The 16,947-nt window shown below is 48.0% G+C and overlaps 1 protein-coding gene across 1 annotated transcript in view; it reads right to left on the minus strand.

Annotated features, from left to right (window-relative positions):
* Positions 1 to 9,273: 9,273 nt before the first annotated feature.
* The window catches only part of MYOZ1 (myozenin 1), a 49,000-nt gene continuing 41,326 nt past the window's right edge, over positions 9,274 to 16,947 (minus strand). Inside the window, exons 5-6 of the mRNA XM_060236322.1 lie at positions 16,414 to 16,579; positions 9,274 to 9,525 (exon numbers count right to left, since the gene is read on the minus strand). Of these exons, the coding sequence (XP_060092305.1) occupies positions 9,294 to 9,525; positions 16,414 to 16,579 (398 nt within the window). The 3' untranslated portion in view covers positions 9,274 to 9,293. The remainder of the gene's footprint in view (positions 9,526 to 16,413; positions 16,580 to 16,947) is intronic.

The following is a 16,947-nucleotide window of genomic DNA, read 5'->3' on the forward strand; positions in this document are numbered from 1 at the left end:
GAAGGTGCTCCAGGGCGGGAGAAACACCTAGGCAGGCCAGGCAGAATAGAGCCTGCAGGCCAGTTGCCATCTGGACGTCTCCGACTTCATGTTGCCATCATGTTGGCATGCTCCGTCACAGCCTCTGGGGAAGGTAGAGCCAGCCACACAGGAAGCCCAAGTACAGGCGACGAGGAATACTTCTTAAAAATACGCTGAGAAAGAGGAGTGAGTGAATAAAACCAATAATACAGTTAGTGGCAGCTGCTGCCAGAACAAGATGATTTCCATCTCAGCCACTCAGAAGCCCTGCTGGGCAGGAGGTCCACCTGGCTCAACCCATTTTCTCCGCATGTGTGGTGGGTACGAGGGTGCCGTGTTGGGGTTCTGCTTTTATATTCTTCCATGTAATCTGCAGGTGGAACTCCAGCCTTGTACATCAGCAGTTCACCCAACACTGCCTGTGCAATATTGTTACACACAGCAGCACCTGGGAGATTCCTGAAGAAAGTGCAGAAGAGCTGTGTTCTCATCCTCACACTCCCTTGCATCTCTCTGAGCCGCTGCTGGGTCTGGAGGGGGTGGGGCGGAATAATTAAGGCAAAGATTGATGGAGATACGAGGAAGAACTGCGTCAGGGTCATAGGAAGAGGCTTGTGTGTTTCTACTAGAACATGGAAGCAATTACTCATCCAGTAAACACTTTGGATCTTGACTCTGGCACTGTGTTAATATTCGGTGTAATTGAATTTATGGAGCATCTGTGAGCTGTCTGGCCTGTTCTGTTGAAATTCCGGCAGAAGAGTTTGTGGGCTGTGTCATACGTTTTGTCAAAAAGAAATACAATTTGTTTCTTTTTCCTCTTCCTGCTCCTTTCTATTAATAGCCCTTTCCCACACAATGCATCGGATCGCTGCAGAGGCCTTTCCCTACTGGGGAGGACCATAGCTCAGATCCTGTGCTCTCATTTAGAGGATGCTGGTCTCTCTAATTCTCAGAAGTGGGCAATTTCTCAATGTGTGAGGTCCCTAACTGCTGCCTTTTCAATGCTTTTTGTGTCAGTGCAAGCTATTAATTATGAGATCAGAGCTGCTAGCTTTGTACTGAAAGTAAAAACTCAACATGATGTCCCCTGCTCTGGGCTTGAAGTAGAAACCTGGACGTGAAGATACCCGGCCCTTCACATGGTCCGCTCCAGCTGGGGAAATCCCTGGAGATTTGGGGACAGAACCCAGGGAAGCTGGTGTCTGGGGGGGAGGGGAGAGGGCTGCTCAGCAGGGGTGTAGATCCATCGGGGCTACCCTCAGAAACTGCCATTTCTTTCAGGAGATGAGTTATAATTTTCAGAGAACTCCAGCCCTAACCTGGAGGACAATAAATATAGAGCACTCAGTGAGGGTTTTACTAATGCATGTACCAAAATGATTTTTATACTAAACAATATTCAGTAGTATTCAAAAGAATTCCCTTCTACAGAAAATTGTACAATGTTCTCTCTTTGTTTGTAGAGCTACACAAAGTCCAAGAAATTCCAAAATATGACTGCTTCCCAAAACAGGTATGGCTGCAAACAGACTGCTGCTTCTATACTCTTTCGGAGTATCCTTCAGGCAGCTCACCAAAGGGGCTGGCATGTCATAAAAATTTGATTAAACAATATTTTAAATACCTACATATTGTCTTGAGCCTTATTCAAGATACTCCCATGTATACTCCAATTCCAGTTCCAAATACCTTTATTGGCATAGAAATGAGGAGTACAGCATACCAAATTTACATGGAGTTTCAGCTATAAAAACCAGTCAAACATCAAGAAGGGGAGCTATTCTTTTGCTCCCTGATTGTTATGGCAGTGAAAAGGTACTTTGCAACCAGGCTTGTGATATGGGAACATTGGTCGGATAGTAGAAAAAAAAATTAACTTCACTTTGGGTAATCCATAAAAATTAGAATAGGTTTGATTATACAATCCCGGACTTTCCCATAAAAATCACAGTGAAGTAAGATATGGGTGACCGTTTCAAGGTGCCTTCCATTACATAGGCAGACTCTATCCTCATAAGGGCTGTTGGCAAACCTCCCAGACAGTACCCCTGAGGGTAGAACATTGAGTCTTGCTAACATAAAGGAGCGGCGTAAATGGGATGAAATAATCTGGGAAGGGAGGCAGCCCATGATCTGGGGAGATACCAAATGCTAAAGGGGAACAAGGTTTATGTCCAGAAGAACAAAGGGACTGTTTCTCAATATCTAAGATCCGTGTATCCTCACTAAATTGTTTCAATTGGCTGAAAGAGAAGAAAAGAGAAGTTCTTGGTTGGGAAATACCTGGAGGTTTGGGGGGTGAAGTCTGGGGTGGGTGGGGTTTGGGGAGGCGTGGGACTTCAGTGGGATCTAGTGCCATAGAGTTCACCTTCCACAGAAACAATTTTCTCCAGGTGAACTATTACCTGGAGGTGGGCAGCTCTAGATATTAGAGAAGAATCTATTTTGGATTTCCTGGTTCTACTTGTAATCAGAAGCAGAAAATCATTGTTAGAGCACGACATTACAATACTACAAAGATAACAACAGTGTTGTGGGCCCAGTCGCCACTGGAGCTTCCAGGAGCAAAATAGGGTCCCGAATGACCACCAACTGTAGAGGGAGAGGGAGCGCAAAATCGAGAGCATGCAGATCTCCTGCTTGGGCTCAGATGGATCTCCCACATTCTGAACTGAATTTTTTAAAAAATTCCTTAACCCTCCTCCAGCTCATCACCCTCTCCGGAACGAGTTCGGAGAACCACCCACCACACCCCAGTCTGAAGAGAAAGAAAAATGAGACAGGTGTCACCACCATGCCCCAGCCTTGTGGCCTGAACAAGCCATTTAATGAGGTTGTTTAATAACTTGGGAGAGGAGGCAGAACCTGGTTGAGTAACACAGGAGAGTTCCCACAAGGCTAAGCAAGCAACATCACCTAGTAGCAGCACCACCTGCCTCTTTCTTTCCCATGAGGAAAAAAACACTGCAGAAGGGCACTGCCTCAGCCTAGACCAGCGGTGGCCAAACTTAACAGAAAAGCCACATAGAATAAACATCAGACATTTTGAGAGCTGCAAGACATTAATGCCAGATGTTTGACAGCGGGAAGACAGGAAGACAGGTAGATCGATCGGGGAGGGAGGAGGAAAAAAACACTGCAGATTTATACCCCATCCTTCTCTCTGAATCAGAGACTCAGAGCGGCTTACAATCTCCTATATCTTCTCCCCCCCCAACAGATATTCTGTGAGGTGGGTGGGCCTGAGAGGGCTCTCACAGCAGCTGCCTTTTCAAGGACAAGTCAGGTCGTCCACGGCAATAGCCAAGGCAGCTTCAAAAGCAGGGGGTGGGGATTGGGCAAGATGTAGAAAATCTTCTTCTCCAAGAGCTACACCCCCCATCTGACCAGCTGGCTTCTACAGCAAGGTATGGAAGGCTGACTTGTCATTCCCAGGTCAAAAGTTTTTCTTCAATAAAAGTCGAACTGTGGCATCCTTCAAAAGACGAGCCACCTCCACTGGAAAACAAATCCCATGTCCCTGAGAAGTCTTTGGTGAGATAAGGCAGGGGTTTCAGCTGTTTTGCCTACTCTGCTTTAGGAGGGGCAGGTTTACTAGTACACAGGGCAGACGCTTCTCTAGGGTGTCCCATTGCTGATTAGGCTTGCCAGCCTCCTGGGGATCTCTTGCTATTACCGTGGATCCCACCCCAGACAACTAAGATCCAGTCCCCTGGAGAAAATGAAAGGTGGACTCTGTCGTGGCTTCATCCCCTGCTGCAATCCCTCCCCTCCCTCCCCCCAAAATCTCCAGTCTTTCCCAACCCACAACTGGCCACCCTAATTGCTACGCAACTCCTTCCTCAGAAGGACCTGCTGGGCCTTTTAAAGTGCTCAAGTAGATCATTATGTGTATGCTTTTGTGACCTGCCTCAAGCCAGGAGAAAAGCAGGGGAGAGCGGTTACACCAGGGGTTCTGAGCCTGCAGGCACCTTTGGAATTCTAGCACCATTGGAGGGGGGGAGCAGCCACAAAATGTCTACAGGAGGAGGGAGAGCCAGCCACAGAACAGCTGCTTTGCCTTCCCTGCACTCACACCATGAGTGACATGTGCGATGTGGCCGCCATTGCCAGTTTGGTGTGGCCGCCTCTGGTGCCAGTTTGGTGTGGTGGTGAAGTGTGCGGACTCTTATCTGGGATAAGCAGGTTTGATTCCTCACTCCTCCACTTGCAGCTGCTGGAATAGCCTTGGGTCAGCCAGAGCTCTCGCAGGAATTGTCCTTGAAAGGGCAGCTGCTGGGAGAGCCCTCTCAGCCCCACCCACCTCACAGGGTGTCTGTTGTGGGGGGAGAAGACATAGGAGATTGTAAGCCACTCTGAGACTGATTCAGAGAGAAGGGGGGTATAAATCTGCAGTCTTCATCGTCTTCTTTTTGTATGTTATCATTTCTAAACTTTATTTCAAAGCTATTTATGTATAATATGACAGCAAGCTACCCAAGAAAATATTTTAATAAAGAAAAATGTAACAACTGATAATAACAAAGCTGGAATTTAGACATTGAAGGATACGATGCTGATCTCTGTCAGCCGCTCTTTGGGAGACCAGCTGCTGTGGCCTGTCCTGCCTGATGGATCCATTGATCCCTGGAATTGGGGGAAGGGCATGTTGCCCCTGAGGGGGAGCCCGAGGAGGAGAGGCCTGAGAGAAGAAAATGGGTGAGAGAAGCCAGCTGGGTCCAAGCAGGGCGGAGAACAGAGCAGCCCCAGAAGAAGCCCTCCAAGAGACCTGCGGCTACCCCCAGAATCAAAAGCCCCCCCTGCCCCTACAGAGAGCTGGCAAAGCCAGGGCCAGCTGAGGCTGAGGGACTTCCAGAAGAGAGACAAAGACCCCCCCCCTCCCCTCTTTGCTTCCAAGCTGTGGTGTCTAAGTTGGAGTTTTCCATCCTGCTGTCATTCCCCATCTCTCCTTGCGGAATTAAACCCATAACTTCTGTTTTAAATTCAACTGGTGTTTGCTTAGGGGTGACTGGAGTGTCTGGGTGTTGCCTTTTGATTTAACTGTTTTTTCTTTTTTTGCCTACTGGACATCCCTCCTGTGAAGAAATGGAAGCACCACCTCTCTCTGTCTCTGTCTCTCTCTTTCTCATCACCCCACCCCTCTTCATGAATAACCCTCAACTGGGTTTCTTCCATCAACTGGGGTCACACACACATGTATATGTATGGGGGGGGGGGGCGGTGCATGTCTATGCATGCCTGTTCTTGAGGATGCTGACATGTAGTTCTCAAGCTGGGTTCTCCAGGTTTCAGTAAGGGCAGGGGCAGATGTCTGGAAGAGGCCTCAAGTACATGCCTTTTCTTCTCTTCTATCGATATGAGGCCAGGAACAGTAATGTACCACCTTCAGCTGTCCTGTTGCACCGCAGGAAAAACCTCCTGATGTCTCTGCCTGGCTTTCCCTGACAGGAGTGCGCATAAAATACATATTGGCCCCCTGCCCCCCCCCCCGAGCCCCATGACATGACACTTCCCCACCAACATCCCAGGGATCTTGTTCAAATGGTTCTTTGTTCCTTGCAAGAAAGGAATGACTCTTGAATGCCTCTCCAAAATGTTATGTAGATCTGCATAAATGTGCCTGCTCCCATGGCCAGGGGAATTATTTCTCTTCTCATGTAGATGACAGTAATACTCCCCCTCTCAGGAGAGCAGCACACAGAACAGAGAGTCATGAAAAACAGAGGTTGTGTGCTGTTCCATTTCTGCTGCTGTGTTCGAGGTAGAGAAAATGGTGGCTGACCTTTTTTTAAAGGAGGGAGGGAGGGGCTTAGGTCCCAGGCCTCTGAAGGAAACGAATAGATCAAGAAAGCATATATATATATATTAGGGGAGGGATGGTGGCTCAGTGGTAGAGCAGTGGTCCTCAACATTTTGGCACCAGGGACCGGTTTTGTGGAAGACAATTTTTCCACAGACTGGGGGGTGGGGGATGGTTTCGGATGATACAATTGTGCACTTTATTTCTATTAGCTTGGTGTAGTGGTTAAGTGTGCAGACTCTTATCTGGGAGACCTGGGTTTGATTCCCCAGTCCTCCACTTGCAGCTGCTGGAATGGCCTTGGGCCAACCATAGCTCTGGCAGAGGTTGTCCTTGAAAGGGCAGTTGCTGTGAGAGCCCTCTTAGCCCCACTCACCTCACAGGGTGTCTGTTATGGGGGGAGAAGATATAGGAGATTGTAGGCTACTCTCTGTCCTTGAAAGGGCAGTTTCTGGGGAGAGCTCTCTCAGCCCCACCCACCACACAGGGTGTCTGTGAAGGGGAGACCCCTGAATAATTATGAACACCCCTATAATAATAATAAATGGAAACATGGTTTTGTGCCTTCAAAAGAGAATGTCTGATGCAATGTTTAGAGTGACTGTTGGGAGGCCCCTCAGAGGAGCTTCTGCTAAACTGTTAAAACCAGGCAGCCCAAATGGGTGTGAGTCACGAATGTGTATTGATAGTAGGAAACTCCTTGTTGAATAGATAAGCAGACACACTGGAAAACTACCAGGGAGAAAGGGGAAGGAGGAAGTGAATCAGATAACGTGTAAGGGGCCAGCCTGCAGGCTTGCTTTTGCTTAAAGCTTTTGCTTAAAGTCTGAGAAGTGTTTGGGGGTTCATTGTTTTTGGGAGCCTTGATGTTCAAATGAACCTTGCTATTGGTGCCAAATAGTAAAATACCTCGTTTTCAATCAGTAAGTGTGTGCCTCGTTATTTCCCTGCTACATCTGTTGTGGGAGAGAAAGGTAAAGGAGATTGTGAGCCAGTCTGAGACTCTGAATTTCAGAACGGAGGGCTGGATATAAATCCAATGTCGTCTTCTTATTATTACTACATTGTAATATATAATGAAATAATTATGCAACTCACGGCCTGGTTGCTAACAGGCCAGGGACTGGGACCGATCCACGGACCAGGGGTTGGGGACCCCTGGTGGTAGAGCATCTGGTTGGTAAGCAGAAGGTCCCAGGTTCAATCCCCGGCATCTCCAACTAAAAAGGGGCCCAGGCAAGCAGGCGTGAAAAACCTCAGCTTGAGACCCTGGAGAGCCTCTGCCAGTCTGAGTAGACAAGACTGACTTTGATGGACCAAGGAGGGTCTAGGGTTGCCACGTCCAATTCAAGAAATATCTGGGGACTTTGGGGGTGGAGCTAGGAGACTTTGGGGGTGGAGCCAGGAGACATTAGGGGTGGAGCCAAGATCAAGGCTGTGACAAGCATAATTGAACTCCAAAGGGAGTTCTGGCCATCACATTTAAAGGGACGGCACACCTTTTCAATTCCTTCCTTCCACAGGAAATAATGAAGGATAGGGGCACCTTCTTTTGGGGTTCATAGAATTGGACTCCCTGGTCCAATCTTTTTGAAACTTGGGGGGTGCTTTGGGAAGAGGCACTAGATGCTATACTGAAAATTTGGTGCTTCTACTCCAAAAAACAGCCTCCTCAGAGCCCCAGACACCCACAGATCAATTCTCCATGATTTTCTATGGGAATAAATCTCCATAGGGAATAATAGAGTTCCCAGCAGACATTTCCCTCCCCCCGCTTTCTGACGACCCTGAAGTGGGGGGAGGGTCTCCAAACCGGGGGATACCCTGCCCCACCTGGGGATTGGCAACCCTAGGAGGGTCTGATTCAGTAGAAGGCAGCTTCGTAAGTTCAGAAAGCCCTGGTCTTCGGCCTCTCCAAAGCTGGGACCCTTGGAGATGCAAGCACGTGGGCGGGGGGGACGGGACGGGATGGGACTGGAGTTATGGTATCAAATCCCTGGCGGTGGGCGGCGAGAGAGCTTGGGCAAGGAAGCAGCAAGAGGTGTGTTGCAGAGAGGACCAAATCAGAGCCCCGGAGGAGCCTTGTCTGCCAGCCAGGGAGCTCTCACTTTTCTGCTCTTCTTCTTAGACTCTAGGAGGAGAGTTGTCAGGCTACAGTTGCCAGCCTCCAGGTAGGGGCTGGAGATCTGGGATTACCACTGGCTTCCAAGTGATAGAGACAATTTCCTCTGGAGAAAATGGCTGTTTTAGAATGTGCAGTCTTGCACTGTACCCCATGGAAGTCCCTCTCCCTGCCTTCCTCAGGCTCCACCTCCCAAATCTCTCAACCCAAATCTGGCAATGCTATGCCAACCTCCAGGTGAGGCCTGGAGATCTTTTGGAATTAGAGCTGATCTCCAGACTACAGAGGCCAGCTCCCCTGGGGGAAATGGCTGCCTTCGAGGGCGGGTTCTATGGCTTTATAGTTATCTTTCAAAGGCACATGGAGAACATTAATGGCCTTGATCTTTGAAACTGCCAAGACATGGAAGACAGCGGCTAAATTCTTCCTGAGGAAGGGCAACAGCCATTTTTCAAGTGCAACTGGGGAAAAGATAGATGCCCCCCCAAAATATGTTTTAATGCAGCAAAGATGATGCAAAGACACCCCCAAGGACATAGTAGGCAACATTATGTATCCAGTAATTCTTTTGTGGTAGGGAGACAAGATAAGCGTTCTCCAATTCCTGTTCGCTTCTCCTAACAAAGCCAAGCCTAAGGGGAGGGCTGCTTTTCCTTTGAGTAATAAATCCAGATGTTCGCTTTGGCCTTGAGGTGAAACAGGCTGTCTTCCTTCTGAGGCTCCAGTATCTCCCAGGGCTTAGTTTTCACACCCTTGTGGGGCTGTCCTGGCAGGCAGGCACTTAGGCTTGCTCTGGGCAGCAGCTGGTAGATGATGCCAGCCCCACCCCCCACCCCATCCTGCAGCCTGGGGGTCCAGGAGGGTGCTGCTGAGCCCCCCTCCCACAGATGGCGGAGGAAAAAACAGGCTCTGACACCTGAGACCAGGAGGGATTTTGAGAATGGACCGTCCCGAGTGGGAAAGAGGCCAAGCAAAAGCAGAGAGGCTGGTCTTAGTTTCTAGGCACTTTATTTGTTTTTGCCAAATGACAGGAAAGGAGCAGCACAGAGCAGGCAGCGTTTATTATCATGGGACATTCTTAAGGCTGTCTTGTTGTCTCAGCGGGCTTAGAGATGTGCCCATTCTCGCACACTCATTCATTAGCTCATTCTCTCCTTCTTTCTCACACTAGTGTTTCCCTCCTCCTGCCTCTGATACAGATAAACGCCACAGCAAAGTTATGGGAGGGCCTACTGGGAGCTCAGCTGTTCTAGGGACCAAGATGAGGCCGCATCTCTGGACCAGGAAGTACATTTTTCAGTCCCTCCTCTCGGACTTGTGAGTGGGACGGAGTGGTGGGATGAGGCCTTATAACTCTTCCGTTTCTCCTGCCAGTGGCACGGTCACCTCAATGTTGTATTCTGCAGGTTCTCCTGAGGCCAGCCAAGGGACAGGGGTTCTGTTGAAGGATGGCCTGTTGGTGGCTTCTTGGTTATATACGACCACCGGCTCCGGGACGGGGGGTCCGGCATCAAACTCTGGCATCTGGAAGGTCATCAGCTTGGCTGCCTTCTCATAGCCCCCGTAAGGAATAGCCGTCCTAGAGAAGGCCGAGGAAGATGGAGAATCAGCAGCAGTCGAGGTTCCCCACCCGGCCGTTTCCCACCGGGCCTATGCAAGGTGTGACGGAACGGCCCTGGTTTGCCTACCAGACCCCGTTCCCCTTTTTGGAGGGAGCTATTTCTCCCCCGGCCACTTGGGCTCGCTGCCACCACCTGCTCAGTCTAGGGGTTCAGATTGAGAGGAACAGGACTCCCAATCCCCCTCTCCAGCTCTGAGGCCAAGCCTCAAAGTCCTCTGCCACCCTGTACTTGGGTATCACAGAGACCACAGCACTTCTTTGGGGAACCCCTGGAGGATTGGCACCTTACCTAACTACATGCCTTCCTCCTTTCCCCGGGGCCCCCTTCATAAAGCAGCGTGGTCTAAAGTGGTTGGGGATCTATGTGGTACAAACTTTGACTGCCAGCATTCAAAACAGTAAAAATATTTAATTAGAAGAGAAAAAGAAAAGAAAAGAAAAAACCAAAAGCAGTTGAATGTAACAGTTTAGCACAGCACCCGAACAGCAACCAGAATGACAAATAAAAGGTGGATTTAAACGCATCCTCCCGTCCCTGGTCTAAACTTGCCCTGCCTTGTGGATGACTTCCTCGGTCTGACTGCCTGGAGTCCTCTTCCTCTTGAGAAGGCCTCTCCCACAGTCAGGAGCCCATAGACTGACAACCTCTCTCCTTGAGGGCCAGCCAAGAACTGACCTTTTCCCGCCTCACTCCAATACAAAAAAAGAACTTCCTGCCCCTCTAGGAGGCTTTCCCCCTAGAGTTGATGGTTTAACTCCGGAAGGGAGGAGGGAGTGAAGGGAAGACTAGGCCACAAAGCCTGCCTTAGCAGTTTCATGTTCCCTCCCAACCAAGCACCACCATTAACTAAGATGGCGTTTCTCCACACAAGGGTAGGCTCTACCTATGCTAGCTCTACTAAGAGCACTCAAGGTGGGGTCCACGGAAGCCACGCCCCTTGGAATGCTTTTAGAAAGTGGCCGGGCCAGGTGGGGCTTCTGCCCAGCGAGGCTTCCAATTGGCCACTGGAGTTTTGCTTTTCAAAGTTGCTTTGGCAGCAGCGGCCTCTGCATTGCAGGGATCTTTGCTGTCCGACTACAGTTAAGCTGCACCCGCTGCAACAGCAGCCATTTAGTGGCCGGCTTAGGGTGGCCAAGTCCAATTCAAGATATATCTGGGGACTTTGGGGATGGAGCCAGGAGCAAAGTTATGACAAGCTTAATTGAACTCCAAAGGGAGTTCTGGCCATCACATTTAAAGAGATTGTGTTCCTTTTAAATGGCTTCCCTCCATTGAAAATAATGAAGGATAGGGGAACCTTCTTTGGGGGCTCATAGAATTGGACCCCCTGGTCTGATCCTTTTGAAACTTTGAGGGTGTTTTGAGGAGAGGCACTGGATGCTGTACTGAAAATGTGGTGCCTCTACCTCAAAAAACAGCCTCCTCAGGGTCCCAGATATCCACAGATCAATTCTCCATTATACCTTATGGCAATCGCTCTCCATAGGGAATGATGGAGTGCCCAGCAGACATTCCCCCCACCCATGCTTTCTGGTGACCCTGAAGCCGGGGGAGGGCCTCCAAACCGGGGGATTGCCTGCCCTCACCTGGGGATTGGCAAGCCTACCCCATACTGTTTTATGGCCACAAGGAGCCTATATCTGCCCAGCTGGGGAAGGTTGCATGTACAAAGGGGCCCGCAGAGGTGTTCCCAGTGGGACAAATAGCGCAAGCCCCTTTCTCTGCACATCACGCCTCTGATTCAAGTCAGTCCTGCGCCTACTTGAGAATTCAGTTCCAAGCACAAAACTCCCCCACCAGGTCATGCCTTTGCTGTGTTCCCTGTTAGCAGGCTACAACTTGACTCAGGTCAGGCTTCCATTACTCTCCGAGATCCGGATGCCTACATTCCGATTGCCCGTCCTCTTAGAACCGGCCAATTGGGATGCGAGGCATTTCTCCCAGGAAATGCAACTGAAAGACCAATAGGAAGGATTGCTACCAACAAAAGGGGGCATGTTTAACTCATCCCAGGTGGTGTCTATATTGCACTGTGTTGCCTGTTTGTATGTGACTGTTTCTTCTGGAATAAACTGTTCCTGCTTACTTAAGAGCTGGCTGAACTCACTTTACAATATACCATAAGAACATAAGAGAAGCCATGTTGGATCAGGCCAATGGCCCATCCAGTCCTACACTCTGTGTCACACAGTGGCCAAAAAAATTATATATATACACACACATATATATATACACACTGTGGCTAATAGCCACTGATGGACCCTCTGCTACATATTTTTATCTAAACCCCTCTTGAAGGTGGCTATGCTTGTAGCCACCGCCACCTCCTGTGGCAGTGAATTCCACATGTTAATCACCCTTTGGGTGAAGAAGTACTTCCTTTTATCCATTTTAACCCGACTGCTCAGCAATTTCATCGAATGCCCACAAGTTCTTGTATTGTGAGAAAGGGAGAAAAGTACTTCTTTCTCTACTTTCTCCATCCCATGCATAATCTTGTAAACCTCTATCATGTCACCCCGCAGTCGACGTTTCTCCAAGCTAAAGAGCCCCAAGCGTTTTAACCCTTCTTCATAGGGGAAGTGTTCCAACCCTTTAATCATTCTAGTTGCCCTTTTCTGGACTTTTTCCAATGTTATAATATCCTTTTTGAGGTGCGGTGACCAGAATTGTACACAGTATTCCAAATAAGACTGCACCATCGATACTGGCTGATTTGTTTTCAATTCCCTTCCTAATAATTCCCAGCATGGCATTGACCTTTTTTATTGCAATCGCACACTGTCTTGACATTTTCAGTGAGTTATCTACCACGACCCCAAGATCTCTCTCTTGGTCAGTCTCTGCCAGTTCACCCCCCATCAACTTGTATTTGTAGCTGGGATTTTTGGCCCCAATGTGCATTACTTTGCACTTGGCCACATAGAACCTCATCTGCCACATTGACGCCCACTCACCCAGCCTCAACAGATCCCTTTGGAGTGCCTCACAATCCTCGCTGGTTCTCACCACCCTGAACAATTTAGTGTCATCTGCAAACTTGGCCACTTCAGTGCTTACTCCCAACTCTAAATCATTTATGAACAAGTTAAAGAGCATGGGACCCAGTACTGAGCCCTGCGGCACTCCACTGCTTACCATCCTCCACTGCGAAGACTGCCCATTTATACTCACTCTCTGCTTCCTATTAATTAGTCAGTTTTTGATCCACAAGAGAACCTGTTCTTTTACTCCATGACTCTCAAGCTTTCTAAGGAGCCTTTGAACTCTATCAAAAGCTTTCTGGAAGTAAAAGGTAAACAACATATATTGGGTCTCCTTTGTCCACATGTTTGTTCACCCCCTCAAAGAAATGTAACAGGTTAGTGAGGCAAGATCTTCCCTTACAGAACCCATGCTGAGTCTTCCTCAATAACTTGTGTTCATCAATGTGCCTACTCATTCTGTCCTTGATAATGGTTTCTACCAACTTTCCCGGTATTGAAGTCAGACTGACTGGCCTGTAATTTCCTGGATCTCCTCTGGAACCCTTTTTAAAGATGGGGGTAACATTTGCCATCCGGACCTGGTGACTTATTAGTTTTTAATTTGTCTATCAGTTGTAGGACCTCCTCTCTTGTCACCTCAATCTGACTCAGGTCTTTCAACACCCCTTCCAAAATAAGTGGTTCTGGAGCTGGCAAACACTTTTCATCTTCCACAGTGAAGACGGAGGCAAAAAATGCATTCAGCTTCTCAGCCATTTCCCTGTCCTCCTTCAGTAATCCTTTTACCCCATGGTCATCCAAGGGCCCCACTGCCTCCCTGGCTGGTTTCCTGCTTCTAATATATTTGAAGAAATTTTTATTGTTGGTCTTTATGTTTTTTGCAATATGCTCCTCATAGTCCCTTTTTGCTTGCCTGATCACAGTCTTGCATTTGATTTGCCACAGCCTGTGTTCCCTTTTATTAATCTCACTTGGACTAGCTTTCCACCGCTTAAAGGAGTCCTTCTTACCTTTTACAGCTTCCATTACTTTGTTTGTTAACCTTGCAGGCCTTTTCTTATACCTGTTTGTGCCTTTCCTAACTTGTGGTATATATTTTATCTGTGCTTCTAGGATTGTAGTTTTAAATAGGCTCCAAACTTCCCCAAGGGTTTTGACTGTATTTACCTTTCCTTTCAGTTTCCTCTTCACATGCCTCCTCATCTCAGAGAATTTACCCCTTTTAAAGTTAAATGTGGTTGTGCTGGTCTTTTGGGGCAACTCTCTATTTATACAAATGGTGAAATCAATAATGTTATGGTCACTGCTCCCAAGCGGTGCGATCACTTTTACATCTCTCACCAAGTCCTGGCCAAATCCAGGATCGCCCCACCCCTGGTAGGTTCTGTTACCATCTGCTCCATAGCACAGTCATTAAGAGCATCTAGAAACTCAATCTCTTTCTCTCATCCTGAACACATATTGACCCAATCAATCTGCGGGTAGTTAAAATCACCTATTACGACACAGTTTTTACATTTAGCCGCTATCTTTAATCCTTCCATCATATTATAATTGTCCTCTATCTTTTGATTCGATGGGCGATAACAAACTCCCATAGTTAATTTCCTTTTGGGTCCTCTATTTTAACCCAAAGCATTTCCAGAAGGGAATCTAATTTTTTGACCTCGGTCTTACTGACATACAGAGCCACCCCACCTCCAACCCTTCCCTCCCTATCCTTCCTATATAACTTATATACAGGAATCACCGTGTTCCACTGATTCTCCCCATTCCACCAAGTTTCAGAAATTCCCACAATGTCTATGTTTTCCCCCAATACTAAACATTCCAACTCACCAATTTTACTTCAAACACTTCTAGCATTTGTATACAAACATCTATAATTTCCCAGGCAAGTTAGGCTCTCAACCTTCCTCCTGCTGCCTCGAGACTTTGGCAGACACTCCATACTGTTTGTCACCATCTCAGTGGACAACTCTGATCCATTACCCGGTAGAAAAGTAACAGCTAACCCTTCATCTCTTTGAGATGAGTCCTCCCGAACCAGAGACATTTCATCTCCTGTCGGCTTTCCCCCAAGATTTAGTTTAAAAACTGCTCTGCCACCTTTTTGATTTTAAGCGCCAGCAGCCTGGTTCCATCTGGGGACAAGTGGAGACCATCTCTTTTGTACTGTTCCCACTTGTTCTAGAAAGCATCCCAGTGCCTAATAAACTTAAACCCTTCCTACTTACACCATTGTCTCATTCACACATTGAGACTTTTAATTTATGCCTGTCTCTCCAGCCCTGCATGTGGAACAGGTAGCACTTCTGAGAAGGCTACCTTGGAGGTCCTGGCCTTAAGTCTCTTGCCTAGCAGCCTAAATTTTTCCTCCAGGACCTTCCCACATCGTTGGTGCCAACATGCACCACGACCACTGGCTCCTCCCCAGCACTGTCTATCAGCCTATCTACTACATGCGTAATGTCCGCTACCTTTGCACCAGACAGGCAAGTCACCATACGGTCAGTACACGGTTTTGCCACCTAGGTGTCTACTTGCCTAAGGATCGAATCACCAACTACCAAGACCCCCCCCCCCTCTCCCTGCCCAGGGATGGTTTCTTGGCGCGAAAAGATTCCCACTCACCAACTGAAGAAGAGGTCCCTTCTGAGGGCTCATTCCCCTTATCCTCAGCACAGTGCCGTGTTCCCTCTTGACCCTAATGCTTCCTGGCAGCAACGGGGCTGCCATGTTCAGAGCAGGGCTCATCTAAAACGTCCCTGAGAGTCTTCCCCGAGTGCCTAACTGACCGTCTCTGCTTCTCCAGGTCAGTCACCTCGGCCTCAAGGGTACGAACTCGTTCTGTGAGGACCAGGAGCTCCTTGCATCGAGCACACACCCAAGACTTCTGTCCTGTGGGCAGACAGTCATACATGTGACACTCAGTGCAAAACTCTGGAAAGCCCCCATCCCCATGCTGGCATTCTACCTTCATGATAGTTTTTTAAAAAATATATACAGTCCCCTTAAAATCCTGTTTGTTTATGTGGCTCCCCTCTGGAGGATCAACTTACCTTATTGGGAACACAAAGAAATTAGGGATCTGGGTTCTAGGTTGTTACAGAGCCCCCAGGCCAAAAGCCCTTTAGCTCTCGCCCTTCGGCTTGTGCCAAAGGCTCACACCTCTGGCAAGGCTCAGCTTAATAATGCAAAGAGGGTGGGGAACACAGCCACTCCTAATCAATCAGCAACAATCACCTTCAATCACCTTCACCTTCACCTTCAGCCCACTCAAACCAAAACAGACAGCAGTTCCCCAGCAACCACAAACTCAGAATTTTCAGCAGTCACACAAACTCAGAAATTCTCAGCAACTTCCCCAGCTGCTTAGCCAAATCTTATATCACTTATTTTCTGCTCTCTCTCAGAGCTACTCTGCTCTCTCTCAGAACTCTCTGAAATGTGCTCAGCCTCTGGGTGGCCAACAGGGTGGCCAATGGTAGCTCTCCAGATGTTTTTTGCTTACAACTCCCATCAGCCCCAGCCAGCATGGCCAATGGCTGGGGGTGATGGGAGTTGTAGGCAAAAAACATCTGGAGAGCTACCGTTGGCCACCCCTGCAATATACCACATCTGTCAGCAGTTCACATACCAACCTCATGGCCTTTGTAACATGATTTGGCCTGGTCACAACTGCTCTTTCTCTTTCATCTTGACCTTCCTGAAAGGTACTATAAAGTCTCCTCTCCATTTTATTTGCATTTCATACTCCTAACAACCCTGAGAACGAATGGTTCATGGCTGAATGAGAACTGGAACCCAGGTCTCTCCATCTCTCGTCCAAGAAACCTGTCCATTTGGTTTCCTTACCTGTTGAAAGATTTGTAATGGCAGAGAGCTGCTTTGGAGTCGTAGGACAGGAGGTCAGTCGTGCATTCGCTTTTTTCCTGTGGGGTGATGCCCAGGGCTCTTTCCCAGGGAGAGATGTAAGTCTTGAAAATGGAGATGTGTTTCCCACCCCCAGCCTTGCTCTCACCTGTTTTTCAAGGACAGCAAAGAAGAGTTAGGAGGCTCAGGGAGGCAAAGAGACTTCACTCCTCCATTTGCAAGCTTGAAGTGAGGCAAATACATTCCAAGAAGGTTCTTGGAGGAAAATGGTAATTGTTTATATTAGTATATTTTTCAAATGCATGTGGAATTATATAAAACACAAAAATGTCACTTTATTATTTTTATTTATAAGTTATTGCGAATTTATTAAGGGGCTATGAGCAGTTTATTGTTTTTTGTATATTTTATACCTTGCTATTGTAATTTGGTAACTGAAATCACTCTGCTCTCCAAGAGAGAAGGGCAGATGAACTTACTTTCTAGCTGTATCTGAAGAAGTGAACAGTGGGATCG

Source organism: Heteronotia binoei, chromosome 4, assembly GCF_032191835.1.
Source record: "Heteronotia binoei isolate CCM8104 ecotype False Entrance Well chromosome 4, APGP_CSIRO_Hbin_v1, whole genome shotgun sequence".
In the NCBI taxonomy this organism is placed as follows: Eukaryota; Metazoa; Chordata; class Lepidosauria; order Squamata; family Gekkonidae; genus Heteronotia; species Heteronotia binoei.